The sequence below is a fragment of the Temnothorax americanus genome, unplaced genomic scaffold (genome assembly GCF_048541705.1).
Source record: "Temnothorax americanus isolate GAGA-0224 unplaced genomic scaffold, ASM4854170v1 Scaffold229, whole genome shotgun sequence".
NCBI classification, from domain to species: domain Eukaryota; kingdom Metazoa; phylum Arthropoda; class Insecta; order Hymenoptera; family Formicidae; genus Temnothorax; species Temnothorax americanus.
Genome location: NW_027509370.1, coordinates 60,191 through 75,949, shown reverse-complemented (window position 1 = coordinate 75,949; position 15,759 = coordinate 60,191). Strand labels below are relative to the sequence as shown.

The following is a 15,759-nucleotide window of genomic DNA, read 5'->3' as shown; positions in this document are numbered from 1 at the left end:
GGTATTCGCGCAAACGGGGGTCGGGGGCGAGCGAGAGAAACCGCGAGCGAGAACACGCGCGCGACCGGGGGACGGGGGAAACATCTTCGAGGGGGAGATAACGCGAGCGGGAGCGTGTGACGTCACGCGGACTTCGCGGCGCGGCGAAACGCGGACCCCCTCGCCCCGCTCCGCGGCAAAAACGCGAACGCTCCGCGGCGCGGCGAAACGCGGCCGACCCCTCCACCGCGGTGCCCGAAACGCGGACTCTCGCGGCGCTGGAAAACGCGGTAAACCGCCGGAAAATGCGGTCCGCCCGTCCCCGCCGCGCCGGAAAAACGCGGTACCCCCTCCCCTCACCCCGCGGCGCTCGAAAACGCGGTACCCCCCTCACCCCGCGGCGTCCGAAAACGCGGTACCCCCCCCGCGGCGCCCGAAGACGCGATACCCCCCCCCCGCGGCGCCCGAAGACGCGGTACTCCCCCTCACCCGCGGCGGCTGAAGACGCGGTACCCCCCCCCCGCGGATCCCCCCTCCCCGCCCCTCACCCCCCCTCGAGCACCACCCGGGGGTAGAACCGGCCTACCTTACCTACTGCATTCCTAAGATCCTTAGCTGAATGTGTAATGTGTAACTTGTAATTTCAAGACAATGTTTTATGTTCTTGTAACACATAATAACTGTTTTGTATCTCAAATCTTGTATCTTGTATCTTAAATGTATTTATATATATGTCGTAGGCAAATGGTTATTTTAGGAAAATAATTTCAGACTAGGCAAATGCTATCTGCCTGGCCAAATAGCTTTCACCATTTATTCTTGCTATTTTCCTAGTCAAATGCTATTTTCCTAGGCAGATGCTATTTGACTGAACCGCTGTTAGGCAAATGGTATTCCGCGAAGCATGCATTTGGGAAATTTTTCAGTTTAGCTATCCCAGCACAGAAATCGATGTAATTAGGCTTATTCGACGCGTTTTTGCACAAAACAATCGAATCTGGCAGAAAAAAGTGTCGCTCTGCCCCGCGAAGCGAGATATTAAACGTAAAAATTGACAGGAATCAGGTTATGATTCTTGTCATACCGACGAGCTGTAGCGACTACGAACATGTCCTGCAGCCATATGCGCATGCTCAGTAGCCGCACACGCGTGCAAAAGTGCGCGAATTTGAAACGTATGTATACTTATAATGAATTTTATTTATAATTAGTTTTCAATGATGAACATATCTTATATAACATATCAAAGTACATGCGTGAGCGGGAGGGCTTTGCTCCTCTGCATTCCTCCCCCATGCATGTATTTTATAATTTTGCTTTACAACTTAACATGTACTTTAAGTTGTAAAGCGAGGTCCACATTGCCTACTGGCGGGGTGGGTGCGGGGGAGGGGGGGCCGAAGGCCCCCTCGCACTCCGTGTGCGTGCGTGCGTGCGTGCGTGCGTGTGTGTGTGTGTGTGATGCATATAACATCTACAATTTAATATAGTCAGGATAAACCAATAAAATCTATTAATTTATCTTGAGTATCTTGACTATATTAAATTGTAAATGTTATATGCATACAAACACACACACACACACACACACACACACACACACACACACACACACACGCACGCACGCACGCACGCACACACACGGGGGAGAGTGCAATGGGGACCTTCGGCCCCTCCCCCCTCCCCCGCACCCAACCCGCCGGTAGGCAGCGTAGACCTCGCTTTACAACTTAAAGTACATGCTAAGTTGTAGAGCAAAATTATAAAGTACATGCATGAGGGAGAGATGCAGAGGAGCAAAGCCCCCCCGCCCACGCATGTACTTTGATATTGTTACGCTCGTCGAGTAAGCTCGCCGCCGTAACACTATCGCGCACTCCACACTCGCGCACGTATTTTGCAAAACTCGTAAAAGGAAAGAGAACTCAAAAGAACTTAAGAAATGCGTTTATTCCAAGCTCGTAAAACAGAACGCGTGCGGATTCCAAAAATCCGCCAGACAGAAGATCAATAAATTTATCAACAAACTCTTGTTGTCAAGGAGCGCGCTTCACAGCTTCCGCGACTTCTCTACTCAGTGTCCAGCACGGGCGTAACATTGTCCCCCTCTTCTTAAGTTGTCGTCCCGACAATTTAAGGAAAGTTACAAGCAGTTTCTTTCTCTTAGATTTCCGGGAACTTGAAACGCTTCTTGCTCTACCTCGAGCTAAGCTGCGAGTTAACGAGCTTCGTTTCTTCCATCAATCCAAAAACGCTTCTTTCCACGTGTGATTCTCTTCAACGTCGGCTTTCCTTCTGCTACCAGCGCTGTCCTCTTGAGAGTCTTCGGACTGGAGGGGGAAGCTTTCGTGGACCCTGCGTCTCGCAAGACTCCCCAGTCCCCGCTTTGGCATTTGCCCTAAGTCCCACGGAAAAACCACGATCAAAAACCGTGGGCAAGGCGGTGTTCTTTCAGCTAATATCTTCGCTTGATGTTGTTCGGCACCATCTTCCCGGAGAAGTAGCTGAAAGAAACAACAAAAGAAAAATATCTTTTTCTTAAAAACCTAAAAACTAATTAAATGAATTGAAATTTTTTAGGCTCCGCGCTCCGGATGAAAATCGTGATTCGAAAGGAATTACTTCTCATAAAAAGTAACTAATCTATCTAAATGAACGACTTTGTTCTTATGCCGTTTAGACCTACGAATGCAATAAGCTACATCATTTATTCTTTTAACGACTTCAAAAGGACCTTCCCAATTACTTTGTAACTTAGGAGTTATTCCTATTTTTCTTCGAGGATTAAATAACCAGCCTTTTTGCCCAGACTCATAGCATATTTGTCTATCCTTTCGATCATAAAGCGCCTTGCTTTTTGAGACTTAATTTCTATACGTTGACATACAATGTTAGAATGAGATCTTTTTTTCCTTTCAAGTGACGGAAATATTCTCTTTTCGAAGGAATAGTCTCAGAACCAGGAGGATGTCCGCGAAGTAGATCCAAGGGTAATCTTAACTCCCGACTTAAATGCAATTCCAAAGGAGTAAAATTAGTAGTTTTATGTTTAGAAGACCTATACGCCAACAACCCTAATGAAATCCAACGATCCCAATCTCGTTGATTTTCAGCAACGAACTTTGCCAGATAACAACGTCTGATGTTGACGTTCTACCTGACCATTGGATTGAGGGTGAAATGGAGTAGTTCTTGTTTTTTTAATTCCCAATAACTGAGTTAGTTCCAAGAATAATTGAGATTCAAAATTTTTTCCTTGGTCAGTATGTAATTCCGAAGAAATGCCGTATCTAGAAACCACTTGACTCAAGAAAACTTCCGCAATCGTTTTAACTCTAATATTTCCAAGCGGAAAAGCTTCCACCCATTTTGTGAAACAGTCCGTAACCACCAACAAATATTTATTTCCCGAAGAAGAAATTGGAAGGAGACCAAGAACATCCATTTGAATTTTTTCGAAAGGCGCCCTGACATTGTAAATTTGCATAGAAGACTTTCTTTTATCAGATGGCCCTCTCTTTGAAACGCAAACTTTACAAGTCCTACACCAATGTTCGACATCCTGCTTACAGAAAGCCCAATAAAAATGTTTCCGGATCTTCTCTAAGGTCTTATTACACCAAAATGGCCACCTGTGGAAGAATCATGAGCTTCTTCTAAAATTCGCAAAATCATTTCTCGAGGAACTATAGTTTGAAAAACAACGGAACATAAATTTGGAGACTCCCATTTCCTACACAAAATCCCGTCTTTAATCACCAGGGAATCCCATTGGAGCCAATAGTCTTTAGCAGTCGAATCTCTCTGAGCTATTTCTTGACGAAGAGGTCGCCTATTTTCCTCTTTTCCACAATAAACTCCTACCGAGAATTCACGTCCATATAAATAGTGATGGAAGGTCTTCAAAGCCTCCACCAAAGCTAACAGCTCCCGACGAGTTACGCAATAGTTCCTTTCAAATTTGCTCAAAACCCGACTATAATAAGCTAAGACCCTCTCCCTACCATCCTGAATCTGAGAAAATATCGCGCCCAAGTCGTGATTTGAAGCGTCAGTATCAAGAATAAGTTCCCCTTTTTCTATTAAAAAAGCTAAAATAAGAGGAGAAATTAAGTTTTGTTTAAGCTTCTCAAAAACTTCCTGACAACGCCCATCCCACACAAATTTTCTAAGATTTTCAGTTAAAGAAAATGATGGCTCAGCAATAAGAGAAAATCCCTTCACAAATTTTCTATATAAGAGCAGAGTCCCAAGAAGCTTCGCACTTGCTTCTTATTTTGAGGAATAGGCCACTCTTGAACGGTCTTAATTTTCTCCGAATCAGTGGAGATTCCTCTTTCTGAAACGACATGGCCTAAGTATTTCACTTTTCTCCCGAAGAAAGTACATTTTTTTGGATTGAGTTTTAAATTTGCACCGTAAACAAAGAAATACTTCCCTTAAATTTGCCAGCATTCCCTCGAAAGTTTTATTATAGATAATGACATCATCCAAATAAACCATACAGATCTTATTCAATATCTCACGAAGAACCTGCTCCATCAATCGCTCAAAAGTAGCAGGAGCATTACATAATCCAAATGGCATTACAGTAAACTGCCATAAGCCATTTCCTATAGAGAAGGCCGTTTTCTCCCTATCCTGAGGACGAAGCTTCACCTTCCAATAGCTGCTTTTTAAATCTAAGGTTGGTGAACCAGGAACTTCCGGATAAACGATCAAAAAGATAATCTATCTTGGGAATAGGATAAAAATCTTTTTCTGTAATGGCATTGAGCTTCCTGAAATCGATACAGAATCTAATCGTTCCATCTTTCTTTTTTACTAAAACAGTTGGAGAAACCCAGGCGCTATGAGAATCTTCAATGACACCACGTTGTTTCATTTCGTTTAAAATCTTTTCCACCTTTTCTCGCATATGCAGTGGAATTCGCCTAGGAGCCTGTTTAATCGGAGAAGAATTTTTCACCCTAATAGCATGCTCAACGACGGAGCAATTTCCTGCAACCACATCTTCCAAAAAGACATCTTGAAACTCGATCACCAATTCAGCAAACTGCTCCTTTTGAGAAGCGTTGAGAGTTTCGGAATTTTTCTCAAAGAATTTCTTAAGAAAAAAAAGGAATCCCTCTATCAAAACTACAAATTCGGGAACAGAAAAAGTTTTCTTGACTCTCTGACACCGTTTCCTCAAAAACCGAAGAGAAAACGTTTCCTACCCCTATTTTTGAAAGAAAGTCCGCTCCTAGAATACACTCGTCTTTTATGGCCGCTATGATTACCGGAAAATCCAAAGAAAATTTTCCTATTTCGATTCCAACCACCACTCTACGTTTTACAGGAACCGTTTCTCCCATTGGATAGGTCAAGAAATATCTCTCTACAGGAGTGGGTGATTTCAAAGAACCTAACAAATCTTCCCTAAGTACCGACACATCGGAGCCCGTATCTATTCTAAAGACGCAAGTCCGGCCATTAACTCGGCCGCGAAAACAAAAATCACTTAACCCGCTACTTATCCTACTTAATTTCGCAGGGCCTTTGCACCCCTGAGCCGAACATGCCCCGCTGAGCTCGGCTATTCCGAGTTTCCCTTCTCTTCGGTAGTTAGAGAAGGGCACTCCAACCGAAAGTGCCCTTTGGCACCGCACTGCCAGCACTCCTTTTCCTCACGCCCGAATCTCGTCCTGAAACCCGAATTCTTCTTAAAATTTGCAGAACTCTTTTTATCTTTCTCATTCCCCGCCGATTTAATTTCGTTCCCAGCTCTGCCTTTTCTGAGGTCTCTACTTTCAAATTTCCGCGAAAAACTATTTGCTTGGATGACTTTTATTGCCATGGCCCTCTCTATGGCGGCTCTCAAGGAAGTTAATCCCCCTAACTGAAGAGTTGTTTTACGAAACCGTCAGAAAGCGCCGCAACGAACTGGGCGCACGCAATCTTATCCCGCACCTCGGCCGAGCATTCCGAATAGGCTAAACACGCTAAACGTTCTAAATCCGCTCCCAAAACGGGCAGATCTTCTCCGGGTTTTTGTCTCCGATTAGTGAACTGGGTGTAAAACGTTTGAGACATATGCGCTTCGCCAAAACGCAACTCTAACCTAGCCTCTAATTCAGAATAGCGAAGGCTCTCGAATTCGGTTACCCCATTCAATACGGCACGCGCTTTCTTTCTTAAGCTCGAGGCTAAAGCCACGGTTCTCGAAGATTCCACCCAGCCATTCGCTTGCGCAATTAAATTGAACGGTGCTAAATATTCGCACAGAGAAACAATCCCGTCGAACGTGTTAGGCTCTAATTTATAACCGAGCGCCGTCTCACTCGAACCTCCACACGCGGTGCGCCCCGCACACGAGCCCTCGCCCGTGCCCATCACACGCAGCGGCTTGACCGAATTTCCGCACGCGGCGCGCCCCGCACACGCGCCCTCACCCGCGCCTATCTCACGCGTTGCCTTATTCAAAATTCCGCCGTGAAAAACATTATTGGAGGGACTTAGCTGATGTACGGCGAGTTGCTCCTGAAGACGTGTCACCGTAGCATCGCGTTCCTTCAGGCGAGCCTCTAACTCGCTGCGGGAAAGCTGTTGCTTCTGCTGCTCCAGCCGCCGCTCCTGGCGCAGTTTTCGAAGCTCCAAGTAGACAGCTTCGAAAGCACCCGCCTCTGCCTCCGTCGCCCCCGCATCCTGCGGATGGGTCGCGCCCGCCTCCGTTGTTGCCGACGCCGCGGCCTGCGAACGGGTCCTCGGCGGGGTGTGCGTGGTCGTCATCCTGTTCGGGATACTGCGTTCGTCGCCTCGTATCCCGGACAAGCCCCCAAAATGTTACGCTCGTCGAGTGAGCTCGCCGCCGTAACACTATCGCGCACTCCACACTCGCGCACGTATTTTGCGAAACTCGCAAAAGGAAAGAGAACTCAAAAGAACTTAAGAAATGCGTTTATTCTAAGCTCGTAAAACAGAACGCGTGCAGATACTAAAAATCCGCCAGACAGAAAATCAATAAATCCATCAACAAACTCCCGTTGTCAAGGAGCGCGCTTCACAGTTTTCCGCGACTTCTCTACTCAGTGTCCAGCACGGGCGTAACAATATGTTATATAAGATATGTTCATCATTAAAAGCTAATTATAAGTAATATGCATTATAAGTATACATACGTTTCAAATTTGCGCACTTTTGCATGCGTGTGCGGCCACTGAGCATGCGCATATGGCTGCAGGACATGTTCGTAGTTGCTACAGCTCGTCGGTATGACAGGAATCATAACCTGATTCCTGACAACTTTTACGTTTAATATCTCGTTTCGCGGGGCAAAGCGACAGATTCGGTCGTTTTGTGCAAAAACGCGTCGATTAAGCCTAAGTTGAACGAAATCGGTGAGGAGGCCACTATACTTCAGATTTACCCCATTTGCCTAACAGCGGTTCAGTCAAATAGCATCTGCCTAGGAAAATAGCATTTGACTAGGAAAATAGCAAGAATAAATGGTGAAAGCTATTTGGCCAGGCAGATAGCATTTGCTTAGTCAGAAGTTATTTTCCTAAAATAACCATTTGCCTACGACATATATAAAGACAGTCTTTGTATACACATATAAGACTTAAGATACAAAGTAGTTACTTAATATTGTCTTTAAATTACAAGTTAATCACTACGTTAAGACTTCATTAAATGCTTATATCACTTTTTTGTTTGAAAAATGGTTTTCAAATCTTTCAAAATTTTTAATTTTTCTGCTCTATAAGTTTTCGTTTCTTCTCGTCTTAAACGTCTTTCTTCCAGTGATGTCCTCAAATAAGATATTTTTTCTTCATGTAATGACATTTTCTTTTTTTCTACAAAAATATTGTTAATTATTAACTTAAATAAAACAGTAAAAAGATAATGATATATTCATTTTTTAGCTACTTACTGTTTGTTGGGTCACTGTCGCTGTCATCGAATAAGCTTTCAGGTTCTCGAATGTTTGATCCCGCTACAGATATGGATTTTATCCAAGGTTTGTCGAAAAAGATCTCGTCTAATGGCTAAAATGTACATATATTTTAAGAAAAAAGTTATGACATATATTTTTAATTATCAAAATTCTTATTATTAATAACTAAACTTAAAAATTTGTATATTTTATAATTTTGAATATCTATATGTATATATAAGTCACGTTGTCTGTCTGTCTGTCTGTATGTACGCAAACTACTTCCACATTTATGGGCCGATTCTCTCGAAATTGGTACCAAAATGTTGCAAGTTTTTCGGGGATGAAAATGTCGCGGCTTTTTTTGTTTTACGTCCCCCCCCCACCCACCCACGCACGCAACATACGCACCTACGCGCATATACACGTCTCTCTCTCTCTCTCTCTCTCTCTCTCTCTCTCTCTCTCTCTCTCTCTCTCTCTCTCTCTCTCTCTCCCGAGATTTTATAAATTAAAGAATTAAAAAAATGTATGAAAGCTAATAATATAGCGGGTAAGCGGTGGGTACTTTAGGAGTAAAAAAATTTTTATAAGTAAATAACAAATCTATTATATGCCAAGTAAAATATTTATAATGTTTGTAATTTGTATTTAAATCAATACTTAAAGCAACCAAAAGAGAAAATGTTAAAGTTAAGATAATAAAATATAAACTTTAACTCGACATAATTGAAAAAATTCTCTTATATGCAGATTTAAATAAAAAATTATTTATGTATATATATATATATATATGTATATATTATGTATATATATGTATATATATATATAGATAGATATTTTTATATTTTTTGAATTATATCAATCTGTATATATATCTATATGGTTAAAGCTAGTTTTATTATAAGTTTACTACCTCCAAATATATCCACTCTTTCCTATCATTTCCACTTTGAGCGTTGTGGTCTGTAATTTGACGGTATCGCCTTTTCAAAGTATCCATTTTATTATAACATTGAGTCGCAGTAAAATTGAGTTGTTTCTCCTTCATGCGTTGAGAAATTATATTCCACATTTTCTTATGGGGTCCTTTACCCAACATATGCGAGTTTTCTTTATATGACGAAATTGACAAAAGTGTTGCGTTATGTGTCCACTTATCATTTGAATCTAAAAATAAAAAAGTAAATATTTAATAAATCAAGCTAAATTTCTGTTATTGAAATTTAAACATACCTATATTTGACACATTTGTGTCATTCTCAATGTCTGAAACATCATTATTTGTTTCATTAATCTCAATATTTGAATCGTCAGATATCATGAGGTTTATATTTTTTGCACTTGTTCCCGAACAACTGGGTTCCTCAATTGTGCTCGAACTATGTTTCTTTGAAAATGTGTATGTTTGTGGAAATTTGACTGTTTGTAATAGAGCATTAGCAAATCTTAAATCTATATAAAAATAACATAATGTATATTAATATTTTTAAAAGTGTATAATATAATTACATTATATAATTAAAAAAGAAATTATATTAAAATGTTATTAAAATATAGTTATATGTTACATATAATAGTTAAATTGAAATAGTACCTTTAAAAGCGCGATTAAAATCTTCTTCATTAACTTGTATTTCATATTCCATGTTGGTTTCTGCATCAATTAATTTCAATTTACGAGGGTTGTGTTTCTTCATGGATTGCACAGATTTCATTTTTTAATATTTGTTTGACAGTAATAACAAGAGAAGTATTCTGTAAATATTATACAATTATGCTTAAATATAAAAAGAAATAATTTATGAAAAAGAGAGAAAGAGGAATATATTAAAAAAAAGTTAGAATAGATTTATTCTATTTTATATATTCAATTACGATATAATAACTATACATTTTACATATAATAACTATGTACTTTATTAACTACTTATTTATCTCTTTTATACCTTAAGTAGCAATTTTTACCTTTCACATAAGTAGCAATATGTTCTTCATCTGCTAAAGCAATCCCAGTGTCCCAGTGGGAGAAACGAAACGCAGCACTGGGACTGGGAATTTTCAATGCTGCCAATCTTATTTTTTCTCCCAATACCAAAAAATATATTTTCCAACGCACCCCTACTAAGTTTCATGAAAATGAAAAAAGTTCATTTTTGTGCATTTTCTTATTAGATGGTCACGTGATCAGATGTGTGACAATTTCATGATGCATTTCCGTCTCTCTGCGAAAAAGACTGTATATTAGAAATGTTAAAATAATCATTCCATGTAATACGGCAGTGTTTTTATACTCACCGAATGCTATATTGTCATACACAATTTTGTACTGTCGTCGAAGTATGCATTCTATACTTAATTGCTTATACATACGTACTAAAATATCAAATCGCAAAAATTTTGTTGATATACTCGTGAAAAGACCAATGTACTTCTCTATATGCAATAATAATTATATTATTGTACATAATTTATACTGTCGTCGAAACATACAATCTATAGTAAATTGCTTATATATACTTATTACTGTGTTAAATAAAAAAAAGTAGAAACTTGCACATTGTTTCCTCGTAGTTTTTAATTGTGCAAGTAGAAACTTGCACATTGCTTCCTCATAGTTCCTAAGTGTGCAAGTTTTTATTTTATTCGAGGTATAATTATCGGTATTTATTTGTTTTGGCTTCTTCATAGAGGAAGCTGTGTTAACAAAGGTTCTGATTTCACACTTAACTCTTTTGGGGACTGCATAAATAATTATGTACATTCACTAAAAAATACTAAAAATACTTGTCCACTTAAAAACTAAAACAATATGCAGATTTCGCCAAATTCAATACAAATTCATTAAATGATACTTTATCGATAAAAAAATCAGCCCGATATTATAAATATTTGAGATAGCGATTTATTTTTAATTCTATTATATTTTCCAGTCTTTTCTACCCCTATTTCATATATAATTGGTTAAAATTTGGTTGATCAGATCAAGTTTTATAAAGCTTCTATGTATGTACGAATTCTTCGAAATTTCAAATGTGTGTAATACGAGATCTGATCAATCAAATTTTAATGAATTATATATGAAATATAAGGGTAGAAAAAAAACTGGAAAATATAATAAAATTAAAAATAAATCGCTATCTCAAATATTGAGAAAGCGGCAGCGTAAAACACATTTTTCAAAAAAAAAAGAAAATCTGCATAAAATCTATACTGGTAGACCGATTTCAATAAAATTTGAGGAGGACATACTTTCTATGATACTCTATTTGTGTGCAAAAATTCAAACTAGTATCTAAAAAATTGTAGAAGTAGATGCGTGTACAAAAATCCGTACACACACACACACCACACACACATACATACATACTTCCGGACATTTTTTACTAATTTGATTTTTCGACATTTTAGAACATTCTAAACCTATTTCCATCAAAATCTCGAAAAAAAATTTTTTCACCATTACAAAGCTTCCTCTATGAGGAAGCAAAATTTTATTGATGCACTCGTAAGAAGGCCAATGTACTCTGATGTATGCATTAATATAGCGAATTAATCAGTGTCGCCAAAATAGACAAATGACATATATATATATATATATATATATATATATATATATATATATAGAAATTATAGTTTAAGCATCAAAAGGGACTCATACTTAAGCGTCATAATCATAAGCAGAAGAAAATTTTTGATTGCATATTATATAATCCCAGATTGACTGGGACACTGCTTTAGAAAAGCTCTCAGTAAATGAAGCAGTAGATTTCTTATATTATCACCTGAACACCGCTATTACTATGTTTGTTCCCTCCCGTTCCATTTTTAAATCCTCTTATCCAGTTTGGTTCACAAAAGAGCTGATTTCTCTTATAAAGGCAAAAAAATCAGCTCATTTAAGATATAAGTATACACAAACTTATTCCGACTATTTATCCTTCTCTTACCTTAGAGCAAAGTGCAAATCTTTATTTACTGCATGCTGGGCAAACTTTATCAATAGAACTGAAAGCACCATAACGGATAACACAAAACTTTTTTGGAAATTTATAAAAAACATTAGATCCTCAGAGCCTCATGCCTCTTTTATTTTACACAATGATCACCTTGTGCAGGACAATGAGGTTATCGCAAACTGCTTCGCTGATTATTTCGAATCTGTCTACTCCGACGACGACGGAAATAATGTTGAACCTGAAATAGATCCTAAACTGGCTCACTCCCTGAATCTTCTCTCCTTGGATATATCTATAGAAGAGGTGTATAATGAAATTGATAATCTCTCCCTTAATTGCGCCGCCGGTGTGGATGGTATTCCTCCATCGGTCTTTAAGTCAAGTATTTTTATTGCATCAAGGTTTTTATGGATAATATTTAATAAATCACTAAAGATGGGCTCATTTCCTGCACTTTGGAAACAATGTCTTGTCTCCCCGATTTTTAAAGGAGGTGAACGTCAATTTGTTACTAACTACCGTCCTATTTGTAAGCAAAGCATAATGCCTAAGATCTTTGACTGCATTGTGGCTCGCAAGCTTGGATCGCTCTGCAAAAACCTTATTATTGTCGAACAACACGGATTTGTCCCTGGACGATCCACAACTACAAATCTCGTAAATTACTACAATTTTTTAACAAATATTGTTGAGAGTGGTTCCCAAGTTGACTCTGTGTATACTGACTTTGCGAAAGCGTTTGATTCTGTGAATCGTACTCTTTTATTAGGTAAACTGCGAGCTTATGGAGTCGAGGGCTCTCTTTTGTGTTGGATCTCATGCTTTCTCTCAGACAGAACACAAATTGTAAAATATAAAAACAGTATGTCTAGAAGCATAATTGTCTCTTCCGGGGTGCCGCAAGGGTCGCATCTTGGCCCCCTTTTATTTATTTTATTTATTAACGATATCGCTATGTACATTAAATATTGCCTTTTTTTACTATATGCGGATGACTTGAAAATGTATCGAAAAATCAATGGACTAGCTGATGCTTTACTGTTGCAACGTGATCTGCATGAACTTGAGGTCTGGTGTAGAAGAAACTGCCTTCGACTTAATGTTTCTAAATGTTTCGTTATACATTTTACACACAAATACAACCCGCTATTGTATGACTACATACTTGATGGCTCACCACTCTCAATAAAATATAACGCTCGTGATCTGGGAGTTATGTTTTGCGCTGACTTATCATTCAACAATCACATTCAATCTATTGTTTCATCTGCGTATAAGATGCTTGGCTTCATCCTCCGCTGGGGTAAATATTTTGTAAATATCTCCACTTTGAAATTGTTATACTGCTCGTTGGTTCGCCCAAAATTGGAATATTGCTCCACTGTATGGTCTCCTTATTACAAATGTCATATTGAAAAGATAGAACGCATACAACATAAATTCTTACGCACGGTAGCCTACCGTACGGGTAATCCTATGGCTTTTACCTGCCATGACTACTATCCCATTTCAACAAGACTGAATTTAATGACTTTAGAGAACAGGAGATTAATCTTCGACCTAGCATTAATTTTTAAAATATTAAATAGTTTTATCGATTGTCCTGACCTTTTAAAAGATATTTATTTAAATGTTCCAATCAGAGACTTAAGACAATCTTCCATCTTTTATGTTCAATATCACCGTACTTTATATGGCGTAAACTCATGTTTAAATAGGATGACTATCTCTGCAAACAATTATTCTAGCTTAGTTGATTTCTTCGGCGGCAATGTGTCTGCGTTCAAGCGGAAACTTATCTGTTTACTCTCCTAACATAACTTTTCTTTTCTAATTGTAATTGTATTTTTATTCTACTTTAGATAAATTTTTATAATCTACTTTCTGTCATGTATACACTAAAGGGTTTACCCCGTAAATAAATAAAGATTATTATTATTATTATTATAATAGCTGAATTATAACTTGCATTGTAAACATGGTCTAGGTGTGCAAATATATATATATATACATATATATATATATATGTATATATATAGAAATTACATATCATATAATAGCTCAATTATAACTTGCCTTCTAAATTATACTTTTTCAATTAGCGCGGACCACACACACACACACACACTGTTACGCCATAACTTTTTTTTTCTTTTTTTTATTGTATTTCATGGAATATTGTATTGTTTAATAAAGGACACGAATATCTTCGTGATCGATTACATAAATCTGTTTTTTTCATTTTTACAGATACATTTTTTAGTTTTTAACATCTCAGTTATGTAATTTCACTTTTTTAAAAGTCTATTATACTATTGCATGAAAAAATGTTTTATACTAATTATTGAATTATTTTTTATTAATAGAAAACTCTTACAATAAACACGGAAACATGCATGTACGGAACATTGATGTGACGAAGTTACCAAAGTTGGTTTTACGTAAAATTAATCGACAGCTGGAGACAAATGGACGGCAAGTATTACAAAAGCTGAAGACTTGAAACTCAAATACGAGGTAATCTTATCACCATTTAGTAGTACACAGCACTGCTGTAAATTGTAAAATTAAAGTTATTTTTTTTTGCACAGAGACATATAAGCAATATTAAAAATTTTATTTCCGTTTTTTCTTCACAGATGATGCAATATATGAGGTGCCAGGTGACGATTATAGATATTGGTATTCGGATGACAGTTATGCCTGTGAAGAACTTCCATTCCACATTGTAAATTGGGATCTTCAAAACAGTCAGAATGTATCAACAAAGAAGTCTACCGAAGATATCTGCACGCTGTGTAAGACAAATGCGCGAACACATATTTTTGTACCCTGTGGTCATCTCGCCTGTTGCATTAAATGTATCGAACGTTTGGAACATAAATGATGTCCGATATGCAATACTACTTATGAAACTTGTCTTATAGTTAGAAAACCGTAAGAAGCTGTCTGCTTCTGAAATGTCTTAGCATACACAAATTTCAGATATTTTAAATCTAGTGAAATTACGTAGCACGCATTATTAAGTTTTTCTTAAATCACTTTCTTCATTATTACTAGTACATAGTTCTTGTAAAGAGAAAGTCGAATATCCGAAAACGTCAAGTATTTTTCAATCTCACAAATTCAGTCTGTATTTATAATTAAATTTAGTCTTTGTACATATAAATAAAAACTAATTTTCTAAATATTAGTGGAATTAGTTTTTGAAAAAGGCCAAAGTTTTTATATTCTTGATTCAATATATATTAAAATGTAGAATCAGTTTATACAATAGAAGATATAAGTTTCCAAATTTTTTATACGTATCTTCAATTTTTTAAGACATGCAGATAGGAAACTTGTAAAATACATGGCCCTTCTTTTTCTGCAATAATTTGAAAAAAATTATACTCTTAAATAGTGCGAATCAGGTCAAACACAAAAGCTTACTTATGCCATAATTTTTATTTTTCTTCTCTTTAATATATTTTATAGAATACATTAAAATTGTTTAATAAAGAACACACGCAAATACCTTTGTGTGGTCGACTACATAGTTTTATTTCTTTATTTTTATAGATCTTTCCATTTTTTAATTTTTTTACAACTTAATTTTCAAATTAAACTTTTCTTTCAAGTTTATTATGCTATTGCATTAGACAAAATTATGTATACTTATTGTTGCATTATTTCTTACTTATAGAAAACTCTTACAATGAACACGGAAACATACCTGAGCGGAGTATTGATATGACGAAATTTCCAAAATTGGTTTTACCTAAAATTGATCAACAGCTGCAGACAAACCCAATCAGCAAAATAATATTTAAAAAATGTTTTTAAGAAACATTTAAAAAACGTTTTTCAAACATTTTTAAAAACGTTAAAAATAATGGGATAAGTTCCTTTCTTTTTCATTAA

At 37.3% G+C, this 15,759-nt stretch overlaps 1 protein-coding gene and 1 long non-coding RNA gene across 2 annotated transcripts; one reads left to right on the top strand and one right to left on the bottom strand.

The window, feature by feature from the left end:
• Positions 1 to 577: 577 nt before the first annotated feature.
• On the bottom strand, positions 578 to 10,012 carry LOC143898263 (uncharacterized). The gene is made up of 7 exons (XM_077407608.1): positions 9,866 to 10,012; positions 9,495 to 9,655; positions 9,134 to 9,352; positions 8,814 to 9,067; positions 7,895 to 8,009; positions 7,553 to 7,817; positions 578 to 712 (listed from the first exon to the last, which is right to left on the bottom strand). The coding sequence occupies exons 2-6, from the start codon at positions 9,613 to 9,615 to the stop codon at positions 7,663 to 7,665; spliced, it is 864 nt and encodes a 287-aa protein (XP_077263734.1). The 5' UTR covers positions 9,616 to 9,655; positions 9,866 to 10,012; the 3' UTR covers positions 578 to 712; positions 7,553 to 7,662.
• Positions 10,013 to 14,116: 4,104 nt separating this feature from the next.
• LOC143898267 (uncharacterized) lies at positions 14,117 to 15,759 on the top strand. The gene is made up of 3 exons (XR_013257160.1): positions 14,117 to 14,373; positions 14,496 to 14,654; positions 15,542 to 15,759. It is a non-coding gene; the product is annotated as an uncharacterized LOC143898267 (long non-coding RNA).